The 15533-nt window shown below is 41.1% G+C and overlaps 3 protein-coding genes across 3 annotated transcripts; 2 read left to right on the forward strand and 1 right to left on the reverse strand.

Moving 5' to 3' along the window:
- Nucleotides 1-1738: 1738 nt before the first annotated feature.
- LOC108164216 lies at nucleotides 1739-7124 on the forward strand. The gene is made up of 3 exons (XM_017299849.2): nucleotides 1739-2002; nucleotides 6143-6355; nucleotides 6414-7124. The coding sequence occupies exons 1-3, from the start codon at nucleotides 1933-1935 to the stop codon at nucleotides 6629-6631; spliced, it is 501 nt and encodes a 166-aa protein (XP_017155338.1). The 5' UTR covers nucleotides 1739-1932; the 3' UTR covers nucleotides 6632-7124.
- On the reverse strand, nucleotides 6953-7893 carry LOC108164215. Its single transcript, XM_017299848.2, has one exon. It carries the CDS (start codon nucleotides 7864-7866, stop codon nucleotides 7120-7122), a length of 747 nt encoding a protein of 248 aa, XP_017155337.1. The 5' UTR covers nucleotides 7867-7893; the 3' UTR covers nucleotides 6953-7119.
- Nucleotides 7894-12303: 4410 nt separating this feature from the next.
- On the forward strand, nucleotides 12304-14260 carry LOC108164149. Its single transcript, XM_017299754.2, has 3 exons — nucleotides 12304-12453; nucleotides 12932-13108; nucleotides 13895-14260. The coding sequence occupies exons 1-3, from the start codon at nucleotides 12393-12395 to the stop codon at nucleotides 14101-14103; spliced, it is 447 nt and encodes a 148-aa protein (XP_017155243.1). The 5' UTR covers nucleotides 12304-12392; the 3' UTR covers nucleotides 14104-14260.
- The last annotated feature ends 1273 nt before the right edge of the window (nucleotides 14261-15533 follow it).

The raw sequence follows: 15533 nt of genomic DNA on the forward strand, positions 1-15533 counted from the left end.
GAACATAAGGGGCAGATCTAGATATGTCACTACTGGCTAAATGCCTGACTGAACTCTTAAGCAAAGCCGACTTAACATGACCATAAAGTGGCGTAACTTATCAGGTGATTAGGTTCCATTAAAGGCAGCATTATCTACTGCTGATAAATCTCTTCCATTCAAACTATTTTTTATGGCTGATCCAACTCTTTGAATTTCTGGTGCACACTTTGATGGTTGGTTCCAACAACTTGCTGCGTTTCATAAGAGCTACCAAAAGAAACTTACAAGCCTCGTGATACTAAAAGGGTCTGCCTTGCCTAGATTGCTTTTTATTTAGCCGATGTATAGGTGAAATTATATCGATCCCCATCCCCTCTTATGGGATAAGTAAATATTTGCTCCACCTCTTCAAAATGTGTATTATCTGATAGAATTTGGAATTATTTTTTGCATCTATCTTTAGAAAACAGTTCAGATCTGAGAACCCATTCTGATAGGCTTCACCAAAAATGTACATATAAGCAAATCTCTTCTCTTCGTTCCCAATCGCAATCTATGTGGCTGCTCCCTAAAGCGGTAAGTAGATGGATAGCTTGGAATATTATTGTTGATATCAGATTATACATTTCCCCAGCTAAGATGTCAAGTGTGGCGGTGACCGTGATCATAAATCTGTCACGCATCTGCCACCATCTAGAAGATCATCAAGATTACTAAAAACCATAAATTATGAATATTTACTTGAATTAAGGGTTCTTACATCAAATTAAGAGTCGATAAATTTAGCATAAAATAATATCAATATATAGTATTCTGCAAATAATAAAATTTAAATAATTTGAATTTGAATTAAGCGCATAGAAAATATATTCGGCAGCAGCCCTGGTTTGACCAGAAAAAAAGAAATTTAGTTCCAATTATTACCGCCATATTCCATAGTGGCGCCTTTTTTGGCCAGAAAAAAACTCGGCCAGACGGCGCTACACCAGTCATCTTAGTTCAGTTAACAGCCAATACTTTTTGAGCTGGCGCATTTTGAAACGGAAACGGCCAATACCAAAAGAAACGACTGAAAAGGAATGCAACAAAGAATAAGAATGCGCCCCTCGTTGCGGAAACCACCCACACAGGAAGTACTTTTGCGGCCATTGAGGTCCAGCACGCTTCCCAATGATCATTGCTCCAATAGATCGGCCATCTATTCGGCGTTAGCATAGCATACATATAAAGCAAGTGTACTACTACAGTCGTTATTTGGTAAATAAAAGGATAGACCTCAAAACTTTACTATATACTTAGCCTCTTAAAAAAAATTCTCAAAAGTATACTGAATATTTTTTTATTAATCTTTTTACGAATAGTTTTTAACATATAAAAGATAATACCTCTTGAAAATTGAAATGCACTTCAATTCATTCCAAGCTGACTTGATAGATTGTAGCCCATAGATCTGCATATATTGTTTTTCAACTTCTTCCAGCCGATGCCAAGAACTGCATAGTCAATGGAGCTGCATAAAACTTCCTCCAAGAAAACAAAACTAAGCAAAAACCCATCCAAATAGTACTAGTGTCTGGCTAGCTGTCTGGCAGCGGCAGCATGGGGCATCCCCAAGAGTCGACGTCATCGTCGGGAGTCCACGGTAACAACAAACAGCGCTGCTGGCATCAGCATCAGCAGAGACATCCAACGCCGGCGCCAGCGCCGCAGTTGCTTGGTTGTGGGGCACTTTGACTGCGAAGCCTGCGAGTGGCAAGGCACAGTCGTTCCTCGGCCGAGCAACCGTTTGCATCGCGCGCGCAATTCCCGCAGCTCTCTCTCTCGCTGAGTCTCTCTCCGCTTTGAAGGATAAAAATACAGTGCAAAAAGGAGACCGGCGCCACAGAGTCGCCTATCAGTCCCGCAAGGATTCGCAGTTATCATTCCAGTTGCAGCTCCTTTAAGGAAGCCATGACGGCAGTGCCCATGAAAGCCCTCATCGCTGGGGTCTTCTTGCTGGCAAATGCCTGGCACATTTCAGGTGAGCAACAGAAACTGAAGCAGAGACCCTCAGGTGTTGCCGCTAAGTGTCGATCAGTACCAGAACATGGGCCATAATTTCTGTTTAAACATAATCCCGCAAGAACAGTACACATTTTTCATTAATTTCTGTTTACGTGTAATTCCATCTGCCCCCACAAGGCCGCCCCAGGTTGCGATTAGTTTGGATGGTGGTTGTGTCGACTGTGATGGTTTCCATATAGAGTCCATGAATGAAATTTTCCCAATTTTACCATTTTCCCCATCTCTCGATTTTGTTTATGTAGTGGCTGGGCTTCCTCTTTTCGTGCGATTCGTGCAAAAGTTTTTACGATTCTCCTTTGCGGTGTTTATGAAAATTCTTTCAGCTCTTCTGTCGGCACAATATTCTTACAACTTTCGCGTTCATTTAATTTCATTTAATTTCAGTTAGAATCTATACAATTTACTTCACACATTTCACCCAGAGGTTTTTATGCTTTTTGCGTTTTGCTCGAAGATTTATGAGCGACAGTTTTCCTCGAGCACTCAAAATGATAGAGGTGTCCGCTGTTTTTATCTGTCATAAACAAATTAATAGCGAATGGCGAATATAATGATATATTAATGGGGCAATATGTGTTTAGAGACATGGCTCTGTTTATTGTGACTGGGGAACACGTGTGGAGAGTGACAGCGGGTGGAAGATAATTGAAGATTCTCTAGAGGCTTGATTTGTTTCGGGCAGAGTAAACTGAAAGAGAAATATCAATGCATAGAGCATCTTTTATTGTTGATCCATAGATGTGATTGTTTATAAAGGAATTATGGCGGTACAACTAAACTGAAAGTTAAACATCATGAATTGAAGGTATCCGTAAACATATTCCCTATTTGCACAAATAAAGCATTACATTTTAAAACACAAAATTAAATTAAATATGTTTTTTATTAAGTTTTTTTACATCCATGGTTTCAATTCAAATTGAAAGAATGGGATGTGTTCGTTCTTAGATTTACGGAAGGCACTTAGAGTACTCAATTGCTAAACGTTACATTTTGAATGACATTCTACAGCAATTGATTAAGAAGTGGTACAAATTCTAAGTGCTTGAACCAAACTCATTTCTGATCTTCATAACTTAAATCTCTCATTAAATTAATCGTAATAATTTTTTCCATTCCCTTAAGCGTCTAGTCCCATCTTTACACCTTGTCACTATCAGCTTTTTCCGCAATTATTCTTTCGAAATAAGAGAAAAAAGGTGGGTCATTGCTTGCTTAATGAACATCGCTATATGCACAGTGATGTACTCGTACCTCGTATATATCTGCATATAGCATTTTCTGTTCAGTGATTTTCACGCGTTTTTCAGTGATTGGCAACCTGCATGGCATAAAAACCAAATATTTTCCCCGACTGCCACACGGCCAGACATTTGCACAATATTTATTTTGATATTTTTCGTTTGCTTGGTTTCACTTGGTTTCCCGAAAACAAAATCTATAAAATGCTGAATGCAAATTCCATAATTGGAATGCTGAATCGACTCTGATGAATGCATCGTGATTGGGCCATTAAATGGGGAATCGAAGCAGTGGCTGGGCCTGGGACTGGGGGCCCTCCTGTTGCTCTCAATTAGCCTTCCTTTATGTCCTGCAATTATCTAATTGCTTTGTTTTTGCCTCTGACTGCCTCTGCCTCTGGTGCGCCTTCAATCTGGACTCGGATCGAGAGTGCGCATGTCTGACTGGCGCCAGGATGGCGTCTGCTCCAGTTTCCAGCAGCGATTGACTTACTCCCGCTGTCTTCTTCAGCAGCATCCATATCTGGCATCTCCAACAGTGCCCAGTCCCCAGTGCCAGCGACAAAGTGCTCCTATAGAAACTATGTCACATTCTGGTGTCCTTCTTTGGGGGTTAGTTCTCTTTTGTTAGAGCCCCTGTTCAATGGCAGGAATTGCGTAACTTGCGCCAGCCGATAATGAGGATACGGCCAGGGAATGGGCATGGTACTCCCACAAAGGAAGTGACACACATCCGATCCGTATCAAATTATATTTGTTATTGTCTGGATACAATGTTTTTATGGGGGTGTTAAATTTACTTTCGCTTGAAACCCTGTTTACAGGGTAAATTCTGGGGCTTTGGGGGTGGATGGTGGTATCAGAAGGAACCATCGAGTATAGGGTTGCAGAAGAACTTCCTTCAGACAAGTCTCAACTTTCAATTACCCGAAACCGAAACCCGTTGCGAAACAAGAGGGAAGCCAAAGCAATGCCAAAGCAGTGGCATATGCGTGACCTTACCAAACGCTTAGAGAATGTTAAACAAAACCGTTAAAATCCGACCTTGAGCTGGCCATAATGTTGAGGCAGTAAAAAACAATCAATTACTCACACTATCACACCATAAAGGGGAAAACTCTCCGGCAATTACCTGAAATTGCATGGCAAATTCCAAAACAAAATACTTTGCAAGGCTCTGAAGGAGAGTCTGACAGTTGCTGGGCCTAGTTAATGCATATGTCCAGTCAATAGTGGGTGGAAAGCAGCACCTAAAGCAACCAAAACACCCAAGGAACTTCCATTCCAAGCAGCCCCGTCTGACATGCCAAGGACACACCAATTGGCGCTAGAGTTAAGACTGAATGGTGGACTTTGAGCGTCTACGTAATATCTTCCGCCAGGCTGTAATAATGTAATTTAGCGAAAACTTTACAAAAATGAAATACAAATGTTTTACAGTCAATATTTGACAGGCACTCCTCCTCGTTTGGTGTCAGGGACTGGATTGTGTGTTCAAGGCAGCTGTGGCAGAGGGGGCACGTGCCCAAGTGGCATATTTGCCTTCCAAACAAGGAAAACGGGGCTAGTCCTGCCAGTCTTGACCAGCAGGACATGCAAAAACGTTCTCAAGGACTCAACCCGATCTTGATTCACTGTCAGGCCAAATCACGCAAACTTCTCAAGCCAATTAGTGGGGGGCTTCTCCCTCTTCGGGCCCACTTTTGAATGAGTCTTGAATTAATTAATTCATTTGTCTAATCCTATAAATATTTGGAGAATTCTCATGTTTTGTGCGTGAAAAATAAATACATATACATATTCGAGGTGCGAATCCAACGCACCACGAAAACAAATTATAAAGAAAACCAAATAAACATTTGTTCGGGAATAAAAGAAATGATCATTATGGGGGATATATAAAGCTATATTTATGTGAGGAGATCAATCAGGGAAAGTTACGTGGGAAGAGGGGGATAATCGAAGAAATTTCAATGACTTATTGGAAGAGAAAAATGAAAGCATCGATAGTACAATTTGTGGCAAGGAAATTCGAACAAACCGAATAACCGAATAATGAAAAAACTGAGAACAAGAGGTTGATTGATTTGCTTTATAATTTATTAAATTATTTTGGAATATATAATAGACGAATATCGATAAGAAAGTACAATGGAATGAGGGGTATAGAAGTTATGAGAATGTTTAAGTCGAACTCTTCACAAAGGATCTAGACTAATCAATCAGATTACGACATACATATGTGTATGAATATGCCTAAAACATCACGCATATGGGAAATATTGATAAGGTTCTGAACAATAGGTACCATAAAGATGGATTTATTTCCACTTTATAACCTTTTTCTTAGTCAAATTAAAGTTGAATCTCTCACTTTCCCCATCACAGCTGCAATTTGCTGTCCCCTCCTCCTATAAGCCACGCCCCGCACCGCCCAAAATTGACGCACCATTTAGCCGCATTCTCAAAGTAACTTCAGTGAATCGCCGTCATTCAGAGACTTGATGGCGTATACGTAATAAAATTGGGCTATGGCGCCGCCCCGACTGTCCACGCACCACTCCACTGCCAGCAGTGGGCGGCACATGAACCCAGTGGCTGGCTGGCAACGATGACGATGATGATGTCAACATCGTTGTCGAAGAATCCTTCGACTCAGTGCCATGGATACACACAGAAACCGCCCCATATCGAATGGTGAAAGGAAACTGTGTCACCCTCGAGTATTTTTAGAACGCAAATAAAGTTCTCAGTTTGCCAAGAATGACCCTATGTCAGAGTGACCCTTTCAAAGGTCAACCGAAGTACGAGTGTGGCTTATTGAAATCCTCCTTCTATCTGTTTATGCCTTGCAGCCGGACATGAGCAGCAGCATCAGCGGCATCTGCAGTGCTGGCACTGCAGTTCGGACACCATTGGGGCAGAGGACTTCTGCGATGTGACCTTCCAGGAGGACAACATACCCACGGATCTCATCAAGGAGCGGAACATCAATCTGCTGAGGAGCTGCAATAGCACCATCAACTCGGATCACGAGCGGCCCGTCTGCCGCAAGACTGTGGAGGAGAGTAAGTCCATCGGAAGCCTTTGTCATGTAAACCCTATTATAACTCCAATCCCCTCTAGACAATGGCAAGATGATAACCAAACGCTTCTGCTACTACACCAACAAATCGGATCCCGTGGAGCTGTGCAACGTGACCAGTCCCGAGAAGAATGTGCGGCGGATATTCTGCGAGGACTGCCTCACAGATCGTTGCAACAGTGCCCCCGGATTGGTGGCGATTATGACGGCCATTCTTATGATACCCATCCTGGGTCTAGTCCCACAGCTGGCCATATAAATGAAGGACTGGACTGGACTGGGCTGAAGGAAGGTCCTTCTGTAGCATCTCTCTCTCTCTACCCTGTATTTTAGTTGGAACGTGATATTTTGCCTGGTCCATGGAGACGGGCTGTTGCTGATTAACGATTTAGTTAGTTTAATTTACTCTTTAGCCTAGATTTCCCTCAAATATTAAGTAATTATATTAAGTTCTTGTACGCGTATGATTTGCCTGGCTGAGTGTCAAAGTTAGCCAAGCTCAAAGCCCCCTCTAAAAGCCTTTCCACAAATAAATATAAATATCCCAAAAATACCCCTGATACCAGTAAAAGCAGTATACTATGTGAAACATATTTTAATGTAAAGCAAACACACACAAACAAACAAAACATTCTATGTAATTATCACAGTTGCAACAAAAAAAAATGATGACTCAAAAATTAACACAAAATACTCAAGCACACACTCACTCAAACACCGAATAAAGTTTACACAATTGAATCCTCCTCAGAGATAACCCAGGAGATCTATTATCGCGTCCAGCAGGCGCTGTTTGACGGCTTGATCGAGGGTCGCGTAGGGCTCCTCCATCTGCAGGCTCTGCCACATCTTTGCCATGTAGCTGCCGAACTCTGGCCTCTGTTGGCCACCGCTCTTGTAGCGCTCGTAGAGAAGCAGCTCCGAGTAGACCATCAGCTGGAAGGAGTCTTTGTTTCCCACCATATACAGCTGGTAGAGAAACGCAGCCATCGCGCTGGCCTTTTCCAGTCTGTACAGCCGCTTCAAGACGCTGCCGATGATTTTCTGCAGCTGTGCCGGCATGAAGAGACAGTGGAACCTCCGGGAGTGCCGCCCAATGGCCAGCTGCCACTTTCCCAGCTCGTGCTCGGGCGACTCCAGGGCTTGCTTAAAGAGCGCCGTGCTGTTTAGGGTCTCCAGATGCTCCCGGATGTGCTCGCGGAGGAGGTGCCCCTGCAGGTGCTGGCTGAGGGTGATGTTCTTGTCTTTGCTACACATCACATGTTGCATGGTCTCGTCCAGGTCCTCGATCTTGGCCACATCCCTCGGGTAGTCGGCCCGGAGCTTGCCCCAGGTGAACGCTGCCAGGGAGAGCTGCTCGTCTACGGTGCCATTGAGACCCTCGATGAGGGACAACATCCGCTTGTTGTCGTAGCAGACCACTTGGGTGCCCAGGGCCTCTATAATAGATGGCCCAAGAAGGAGGAGGAACAACGCAAGCGATTTACCGATCATCCCTCGTGTTTCAAAATAGAACTGAGCTCCGCGATTCTAAATCTCAAACGAGACCCGTTTTGGGTTATCAATAATCGCGGCTTATCAGCCAAGGTCTGCCCCCATCTCTCTCACTGAAAGTCAATACGTATCTCTCTCCCCTTCTCTTTTTGTATGTCAATCCGTATCTCTCACAGTGGGGATTGCTTCACAAATCCAAACTGACACTCGGATAGCCATAGAAGTTTAATCCAATTATGAGCCTTACATACGACTACGAAACAATGCAACCCTCGTGACTGGTTTCCTTCTTCCTACGTTATCCTTATTCGGCGAGGCCTCCCCTATCGCAGTCCTCAATCTCAAGCAGCGATGAGTGGCAGTGGCAGGAGGTTGCATACCATTCCTAATTAAATTTATGCAAATTGTCGGCTGTCCTTGTTCATTACTGTCGCCTTTGGGCATCCTGCTAGGCCTCTCTGTCCTCTTCTCCGCCTCATTAACCATCGATCTTGCTCAATAAGATAGGCAAATCAGTATTTTTTGTGGCCACATTGTTGTTTAAAGCTCAAATATTATTTCTCGATTTGAGCTCATTTTGAGCATATACAGTGGGCAAAAGTGAGTACATACTCATAATCACTGACTTTCGCCGCCCATAACAGCCCCACCAATAAAGCCATGCAAACCAAATTCCTTATATCGATACTTGTATTCTTAACAAATAAACAATAAATACGAGAACGAATAAGATATTTTCAAAGAATTAAAAATAAAAAACCAAAAAAACTCGCATGTACTCACTTTGGCACTTTTTATAAAAATAAAAGAAAATCATAATATTAACATTTTGTGCATAGACCCATGTTAGATATTACTATATTTGACATACATATATTATATTATTTATTATATTTGATCCGGTTCAACAGTCTGGATCCCCACGATCCTGGGAGAGTTGGTCCTGCAACGATCTGGCCCTATTTACCCGAGATGTAGCTTTCCCAAGATTTGGGTTTGCATTTCAATAGAATACTGGTTTTTTCTGCACGCTATATCTCTCGTTTGCAATGTTTTCCACTTGTTTATTTATTTATGCTAAGCTAAGTTATGATGAATAAAACTATTGAAAAATCATCCTTGCTGTATCCTTTTTTGTAGAAAATATAACGGCGAATATAGGGGAAAAAATAGCAGGGAAAATATAATATTTTGGATTGGGGAAAATGTCCTTGATCCTTGAAAAGGACTCCATTAAATCAGGGACAGTTTTTCGATCACAGGAAGCCTTTGCACGCCCAGATCGGCCCACAAATAACGGAGAAAACAAGAAAAGTTGCTATTGTCAATTGTTGTACAACAATCTTTTTCGTTGTACAAAAATTTTTTGTTGTTGTACAACAATAACTCCCAACAGGCAACCGCTCAAATGGCCATGAACGAGAATTTCAAAACTGGGATACCAGGCGAACAGAAATCAGCAGCAAGCAACTTTTGCGATTGAAAAAATGTCGTGGCATACTTTTGGGGTTTGAAAAACTGAAACGAAAAAATTAAATAAAATTTTTTTAATAAAACCAGCGACCTTCTGCTGATTTCTGTTCGCCTGGTATCCCAGTTTTCAAATTCTCGTTCATGCAATGTTTTCCACTTGTTTATTTATTTATGCTAAGCTAAGTTATGATGAATAAAACTATTGAAAAATCATCCTTGCTGTATCCTTTTTTGTAGAAAATATAACGGCGAATATAGGGGAAAAAATAGCAGGGAAAATATAATGTTTTGGATTGGGGAAAATGTCCTTGATCCTTGAAAAGGACTCCATTAAATCAGGGACAGTTTTTCGATCACAGCAAGCCTTTGCACGCCCAGATCGGCCCACAAATAACGGAGAAAACAAGAAAAGTTGCTATTGTCAATTGTTGTACAACAATCTTTTTTGTTGTACAAAAATTTTTTGTTGTTGTACAACAATAACTCCCAACAGGCAACCGCTCAAATGGCCATGAACGAGAATTTCAAAACTGGGATACCAGGCGAACAGAAATCAGCAGCAAGCAACTTTTGCGATTGAAAAAATGTCGTGGCATACTTTTGGGGTTTGAAAAACTGAAACGAAAAAATTAAATAAAATTTTTTTAATAAAACCAGCGACCTTCTGCTGATTTCTGTTCGCCTGGTATCCCAGTTTTCAAATTCTCGTTCATGCAATGTTTTCCACTTGTTTATTTATTTATGCTAAGCTAAGTTATGATGAATAAAACTATTGAAAAATCATCCTTGCTGTATCCTTTTTTGTAGAACATATAACGGCGAATATAGGGGAAAAAATAGCAGGGAAAATATAATGTTTTGGATTGGGGAAAATGTCCTTGATCCTTGAAAAGGACTCCATTAAATCAGGGACAGTTTTTCGATCACAGCAAGCCTTTACACGCCCAGATCGGCCCACAAATAACGGAGAAAACAAGAAAAGTTGCTATTGTCAATTGTTGTACAACAATCTTTTTTGTTGTACAAAAATTTTTTGTTGTTGTACAACAATAACTCCCAACAGGCAACCGCTCAAATGGCCATGAACGAGAATTTCAAAACTGGGATACCAGGCGAACAGAAATCAGCAGCAAGCAACTTTTGCGATTGAAAAAATGTCGTGGCATACTTTTGGGGTTTGAAAAACTGAAACGAAAAAATTAAATAAAATTTTTTTAATAAAACCAGCGACCTTCTGCTGATTTCTGTTCGCCTGGTATCCCAGTTTTCAAATTCTCGATTTTGGCCATTTGAGCGGTTGCCTGTTGGGAGTTATTGTTGTACAACAACAAAAATTCGTTGTACAACAATTGACAATAACAACTTTTGTTGTTTTCTCCAATATTTGTGGCCCGAACGGGACGACGGGACTTCCTGTGATCGGAAAAATGTGCCTGAATCGATGGAGTCCTTATCAAGGACCAAGGACATTTTCCAAAATCAGAAATACTAAATTTTCTGTGCTATTTTTTCCCCTTTTTTCCCCCTGTGCTATTTATATTTTCCCCAAAACACAATACAGCAAGGATGATTTTTCAATAGTTTTATTCATCATAACTTAGCTTAGTATAAATAAATAAACAAGTGGAAAACATTTGTATCTACTATCTAAATATATGGACGCGTCTATCCTTAAACCTAACAACAACTATATCTATCTAGAGTCTAGTACACCGCGTAGCCCCTCCCTTGGTTGCCATAGTCAAAGTCCTGGCTTGACGACGACGGCTGACGATGGCTTGTTAGGTTCGGATCTTGCAATGGGGGCGTTTCTGTCCTGCTGGGATATTATTCTGTCTGGCTGGAATAGGACTCGGTCTGTCTCGAATATGCCCAGGTATTCCTTGGATAGAACTCCTACTGCCGGGAGGAAATCGGATACGACTCGTTTTTTGCCAAAGCGTAGGAGGTCTTATGTATCCTCTGTGAAGGATCCTCTGTACAGGAATCTACGGAATGTAAGTTTTGTGAATTTTGTCAGATTTTGTACTACAACAACAAATAACACTCAACTTGCAGTTGCTCAAATGGCCGAAAACGTGAAAATTTCAGACCAAGGTACCAGGCGAACAGAAATCAGCAGAAGGGAACTTTGGCCAATGCCAAAAAATTTTGGTTGCGTACTTTTGGGGCTGTGAAGTTGCTTTCTGCTGATTTCTCTTGGCCTGATACCGAGATTTGAAATTTTCTCGTTTTCGGCCTATTGACGTCAGCTTTTCTTTGGGTATATCTCGGCTATGTTTGGGCATATCGGGGCGTGGCATGTCTTTTCGTGATCGGGAGAGTCCTGCCCGTCGACTGCCATCGGAAAAATGGACATCGATTTTTTACTAAACCTTTCGGCTAAACAACTAAAAACTGACGCTCACTTATACAGAAACATTTATACATTTTGAGTGCAGTTTTCTCTGAGCTAAAAACCACTCCATAGGGAGAAATCACATATACTAATTAGTGGGTTGATTCTGTCACTTGAATCGAATGCCATTGTTCGATAAGCAAACAACACATTTGAGGCTAGATGTTAATAGATCTGTTAACCTGAGTCATTACTCTGTGAGACCATGACATCAACCCCACTACACTCCCCGGTTAACTCTCAAAATATCTACATATATCGTAACTTGAGTATCTTTCCACGCGCTAGTCCCAATCATTACTGACACTTTTGAGATGCACTCGGGCATACAAATTGCCTTATTAAATGATCTTGGCTCTCAGATCTCTCCAGCCCTCATAAAGTACCACTCAAATAAAACAAATTGGTTAGAACTTCATAAAATAAAACCGGTTTCTCAAACACCAAACATCAACTGCACATCGAGCTGTAATTTCCACTCAAAACAACGCGTTTTTTGAGCCACACGTTGGGGTGCGACTGCGACGCAGTTGAGATGGGGCTTGTGCCGCTAAGGTTTGAAACGAACGGCAGAGTCAGACGTGCAGCAGACATCGTTGAAAGCGGTTCAGTTTTAAGAGTTTTCAAGAAAATATCAAATCAAGCGCTAACGAAAATGGTGTCCGCTCTGAAATGCAGTTTGGCCGTAGCGGTCATCATCAGCTTTGCCTGTTCGGGTGGGTAGAGTTGGGAGTGGAAGTGGAAGTGGAAGTGAATGCAAAGTGCAAACGGTCTCTGAAAAGGCCTTTGGAACGGTTCATTCAACATACCAAAAAATGAGTTCAAGGAGAACAAGCTAGAGAAGTTCTCTTGAAAAAGGAAACTGTAGAGTTCCTATAAAGTTGTAGAGGAAATACATATTGTCCAACAATATTTGGTAGCACAATAATGTAAAATAAAATCTTCATTAAAGATCCAATGAAAACACTTTCACTTGTATAATAACAGAAAAAATCTATTTCAAAGATAAAAGAATCTCTATAATGAAATGACTTCTCGAAAAAACCACTCCCCAAAATGTAGTTAAAATAAAAAAATGTATATTCAAAAGGTCATCACAGACCTGTTTCACAGTTCATTCCACAGTTTACTGTAAATCTATTGCTCTATCTTGAATAATCAACTATGTAATGCTACCTCCCTCCCCTCTCACAGCATATGCCATCAAGTGCTATCAGTGCGAGTCGCTGACCATGCCCAAGTGCGGCCTGAAGTTCGAAGCAGATGAGAGTCTCCTTATCGACTGTGCCCGGATCGGACCCCCGCGCTACCTGCAGAACTTCTTCCCCCTGCGCAACGCCACCGGATGCATGAAGAAGACCCTCGAAAGCGGTAAGTCAAACCATCCCCAAACTTAGCCCTTAAGCCGAAACCCTCAAAAGTTCACCCAAATATGTTGAGATCATCAGAGGAAATCGGTTCAGGTTTTCAGTTTCTGATGTCATGCGTAAATACGGGTATTTCTGTTGTTGCTTTCATGCTTTTTCTTTAGGTGTCTTTGTCTCTCACGTTTCTCTGTCTCTGTTTGTTACGTGTAATTACGTTGAAGTTGAAGCTTAATTTGGTTTTGTATGGAAATAATAATAATAATGACGTGATTGTGCTATGAATGAATGCCGCAAGATTCTCTGTCTCTGAAACATTTCAATTTGCATTTTTGAATATATTTGCAAGGAAAACGAATCAAAAGATTATTCAGTGGTAAATATTGTGATCATCCTATGCTCATATTTCAGTTTGACCAACTTATGAATAGAACTCTTAGCTGAGAGAAATGAACTGCATGTGGCGAATCAATTGGAAAATTCTTAGCAAAATTTAATTGATTGGAACGATGAGAAAACCGCTTAATCAGTCAGCTGGAAAATTTCAGAATTTACTTAACTTAATGCGACGCCTTGAGAGTGTTTTGTCTTGACTCGTCAGAGGGCTCAGTGGGGTTTCTTTAGTACAATTAGGTACAGTCGACAGTCTACTGTGGAGTCATAAATAAGTGTAAACAGCAATTAACAAGTGTTCCGTTTTCACGGTGAACAATCACTCCATTTACTGCCTGTGAAAGCTATTTGCCGACTTACTCATCCGTAATCAACATTCAACATTTTGCTCCCATTCCAGTGGTCGGACATCCGCAGATCGTGCGCAGCTGCTACTTCGGTGACGTCTCCAACATCCAGAGCGGCTGCCAGTCGGATCCTTCTCTGCCCTTCGTGAAGCAGCTGGGATGCGATGTCTGCACCAAGGACGAGTGCAACGCATCTGCTTCCCTGGCTCCCGTGGCCGGTGCCATCCTGCTCTTCTTCGGACTGGCTCGCCTGCTGGCATAGATCTTACCTCCATAGTTCTTAAGTCTCTTAATTCCTTTGATAGTAGTATGTGTATCTCTCTTGCTCATGGATCTTAAATTGTGAAATTTGTTGTTTAAATTTGATCTTATTTAAATGATAATAAAAGATGGAAGAAAGCGGGTCCTTGCTAATATCCAAATGAATTGTATGAGCCGCAAATGGAAACTGAAAGTGGGACATAGAACCATGTAAAACAACAGAATTGATCTTTACAAGATTTGTCTGGCTTCATTCACAACTATGGGGTAGAAACGAATGAGAGCTATTAAGCCACTTATTTACTGTAGTCAGAAGTAGTAATAGAAGAATTCTGCATAGTTTCTGTTGTATAAAGAGGGATATAGGAAATAAATAGTACCAAGTATTATTTAAACAATTATGGAACATATAAAAACTAATTTTCATATGATAAGATCGGATATCTCAGAAGAGGAGAAACATACAAAATTGCTTTTATTATGATTGTGTTTGTCAGTGTGAAGGCTGTGTACATACATACATCCGTACATATATCTAGGTTCATGATCATCATTATAAAATGTTTGTATTTAGGCTGTTCCATTGACGCTCATGACAGTCCCGTCCCCGTAAATCATACACTAATTCGATCAGATGTGTCTAATCACCTCAATTTTTATTTTTTCCATTTTCTGAGTAGCTTAAAGTTCTGACTCCTAACCAATCCCACTCAGAATGTACTTAAATAGAGGAAAAAACGTTGCCTTTGGGATGTATGATATAAGACACTCGAAGGTGTTGCTCAGATATATTCACACTCAGAATGTACGTGGGTAAATAATAGTTAAATTTCGCTATGGGATGTATAGAGTAAGTACCCCGGGAAATTCCGAGGAACAAGTGAAATAAAAAGTCTCTTATTTGCAGTACCTGAACCTTGTAGCCCAGCCCAAGTGGTAGCTTCAAACGAACCGAAGTGAGTAACGCTCCAATATTGTAAAACAATGGAAATAAGTAAAAAAAAAAAAAAACATCCGTAGACCTTCCCGAATCGCAATTTGTACGGATAATTCATCTCAGGCAAACGCTTGTCTGCCTGTTTAATCACATATAATTGAGTTCAATTTCATTTTGAAGTCAAGTTTCAGTTTCAGCTTCTGCTACCCTTCGGATTTGAGTTTATTAAGTGTTAAATGCGTTTCTGAAAAGTTCAAAAAACTCCAAGACCCCGAGACCACTTCCACTTCCCCAGATCAGAGAGTGTTCTTGATGCTGGGGGCTCACTCCGCCTGCGCTTTCGCCTCCGCCTCCGTCTCCGACTGCTCAATTAACCCAAACTCATTTGGCATAATTCGAAAAAAATTACTTAATTGAAGAAAATAGAAAATTATAATAAGACTTGTGGGAATGCCACTTAAAGAGGAGTTCTGTCCTCCCCTGCGCTCACAAGA

Source organism: Drosophila miranda, chromosome 4 (genome assembly GCF_003369915.1).
Source record: "Drosophila miranda strain MSH22 chromosome 4, D.miranda_PacBio2.1, whole genome shotgun sequence".
Taxonomy (NCBI): Eukaryota; Metazoa; Arthropoda; class Insecta; order Diptera; family Drosophilidae; genus Drosophila; species Drosophila miranda.

Coding starts and splice junctions, on each gene's coding strand:
- LOC108164149 (XM_017299754.2), top strand. CDS start 12,393: ATGGTGTCCGCTCTGAAATGCAGTTTGGCCGTAGCGGTCATCATCAGC. Junction 12,454..12,931: donor CATCAGCTTTGCCTGTTCGG/GTGGGTAGAGTT, acceptor CCCCTCTCACAG/CATATGCCATCAAGTGCTAT. Junction 13,109..13,894: donor GAAGAAGACCCTCGAAAGCG/GTAAGTCAAACC, acceptor CTCCCATTCCAG/TGGTCGGACATCCGCAGATC.
- LOC108164216 (XM_017299849.2), top strand. CDS start 1,933: ATGACGGCAGTGCCCATGAAAGCCCTCATCGCTGGGGTCTTCTTGCTG. Junction 2,003..6,142: donor AAATGCCTGGCACATTTCAG/GTGAGCAACAGA, acceptor TATGCCTTGCAG/CCGGACATGAGCAGCAGCAT. Junction 6,356..6,413: donor CCGCAAGACTGTGGAGGAGA/GTAAGTCCATCG, acceptor AATCCCCTCTAG/ACAATGGCAAGATGATAACC.
- LOC108164215 (XM_017299848.2), bottom strand. CDS start 7,866: ATGATCGGTAAATCGCTTGCGTTGTTCCTCCTCCTTCTTGGGCCATCT.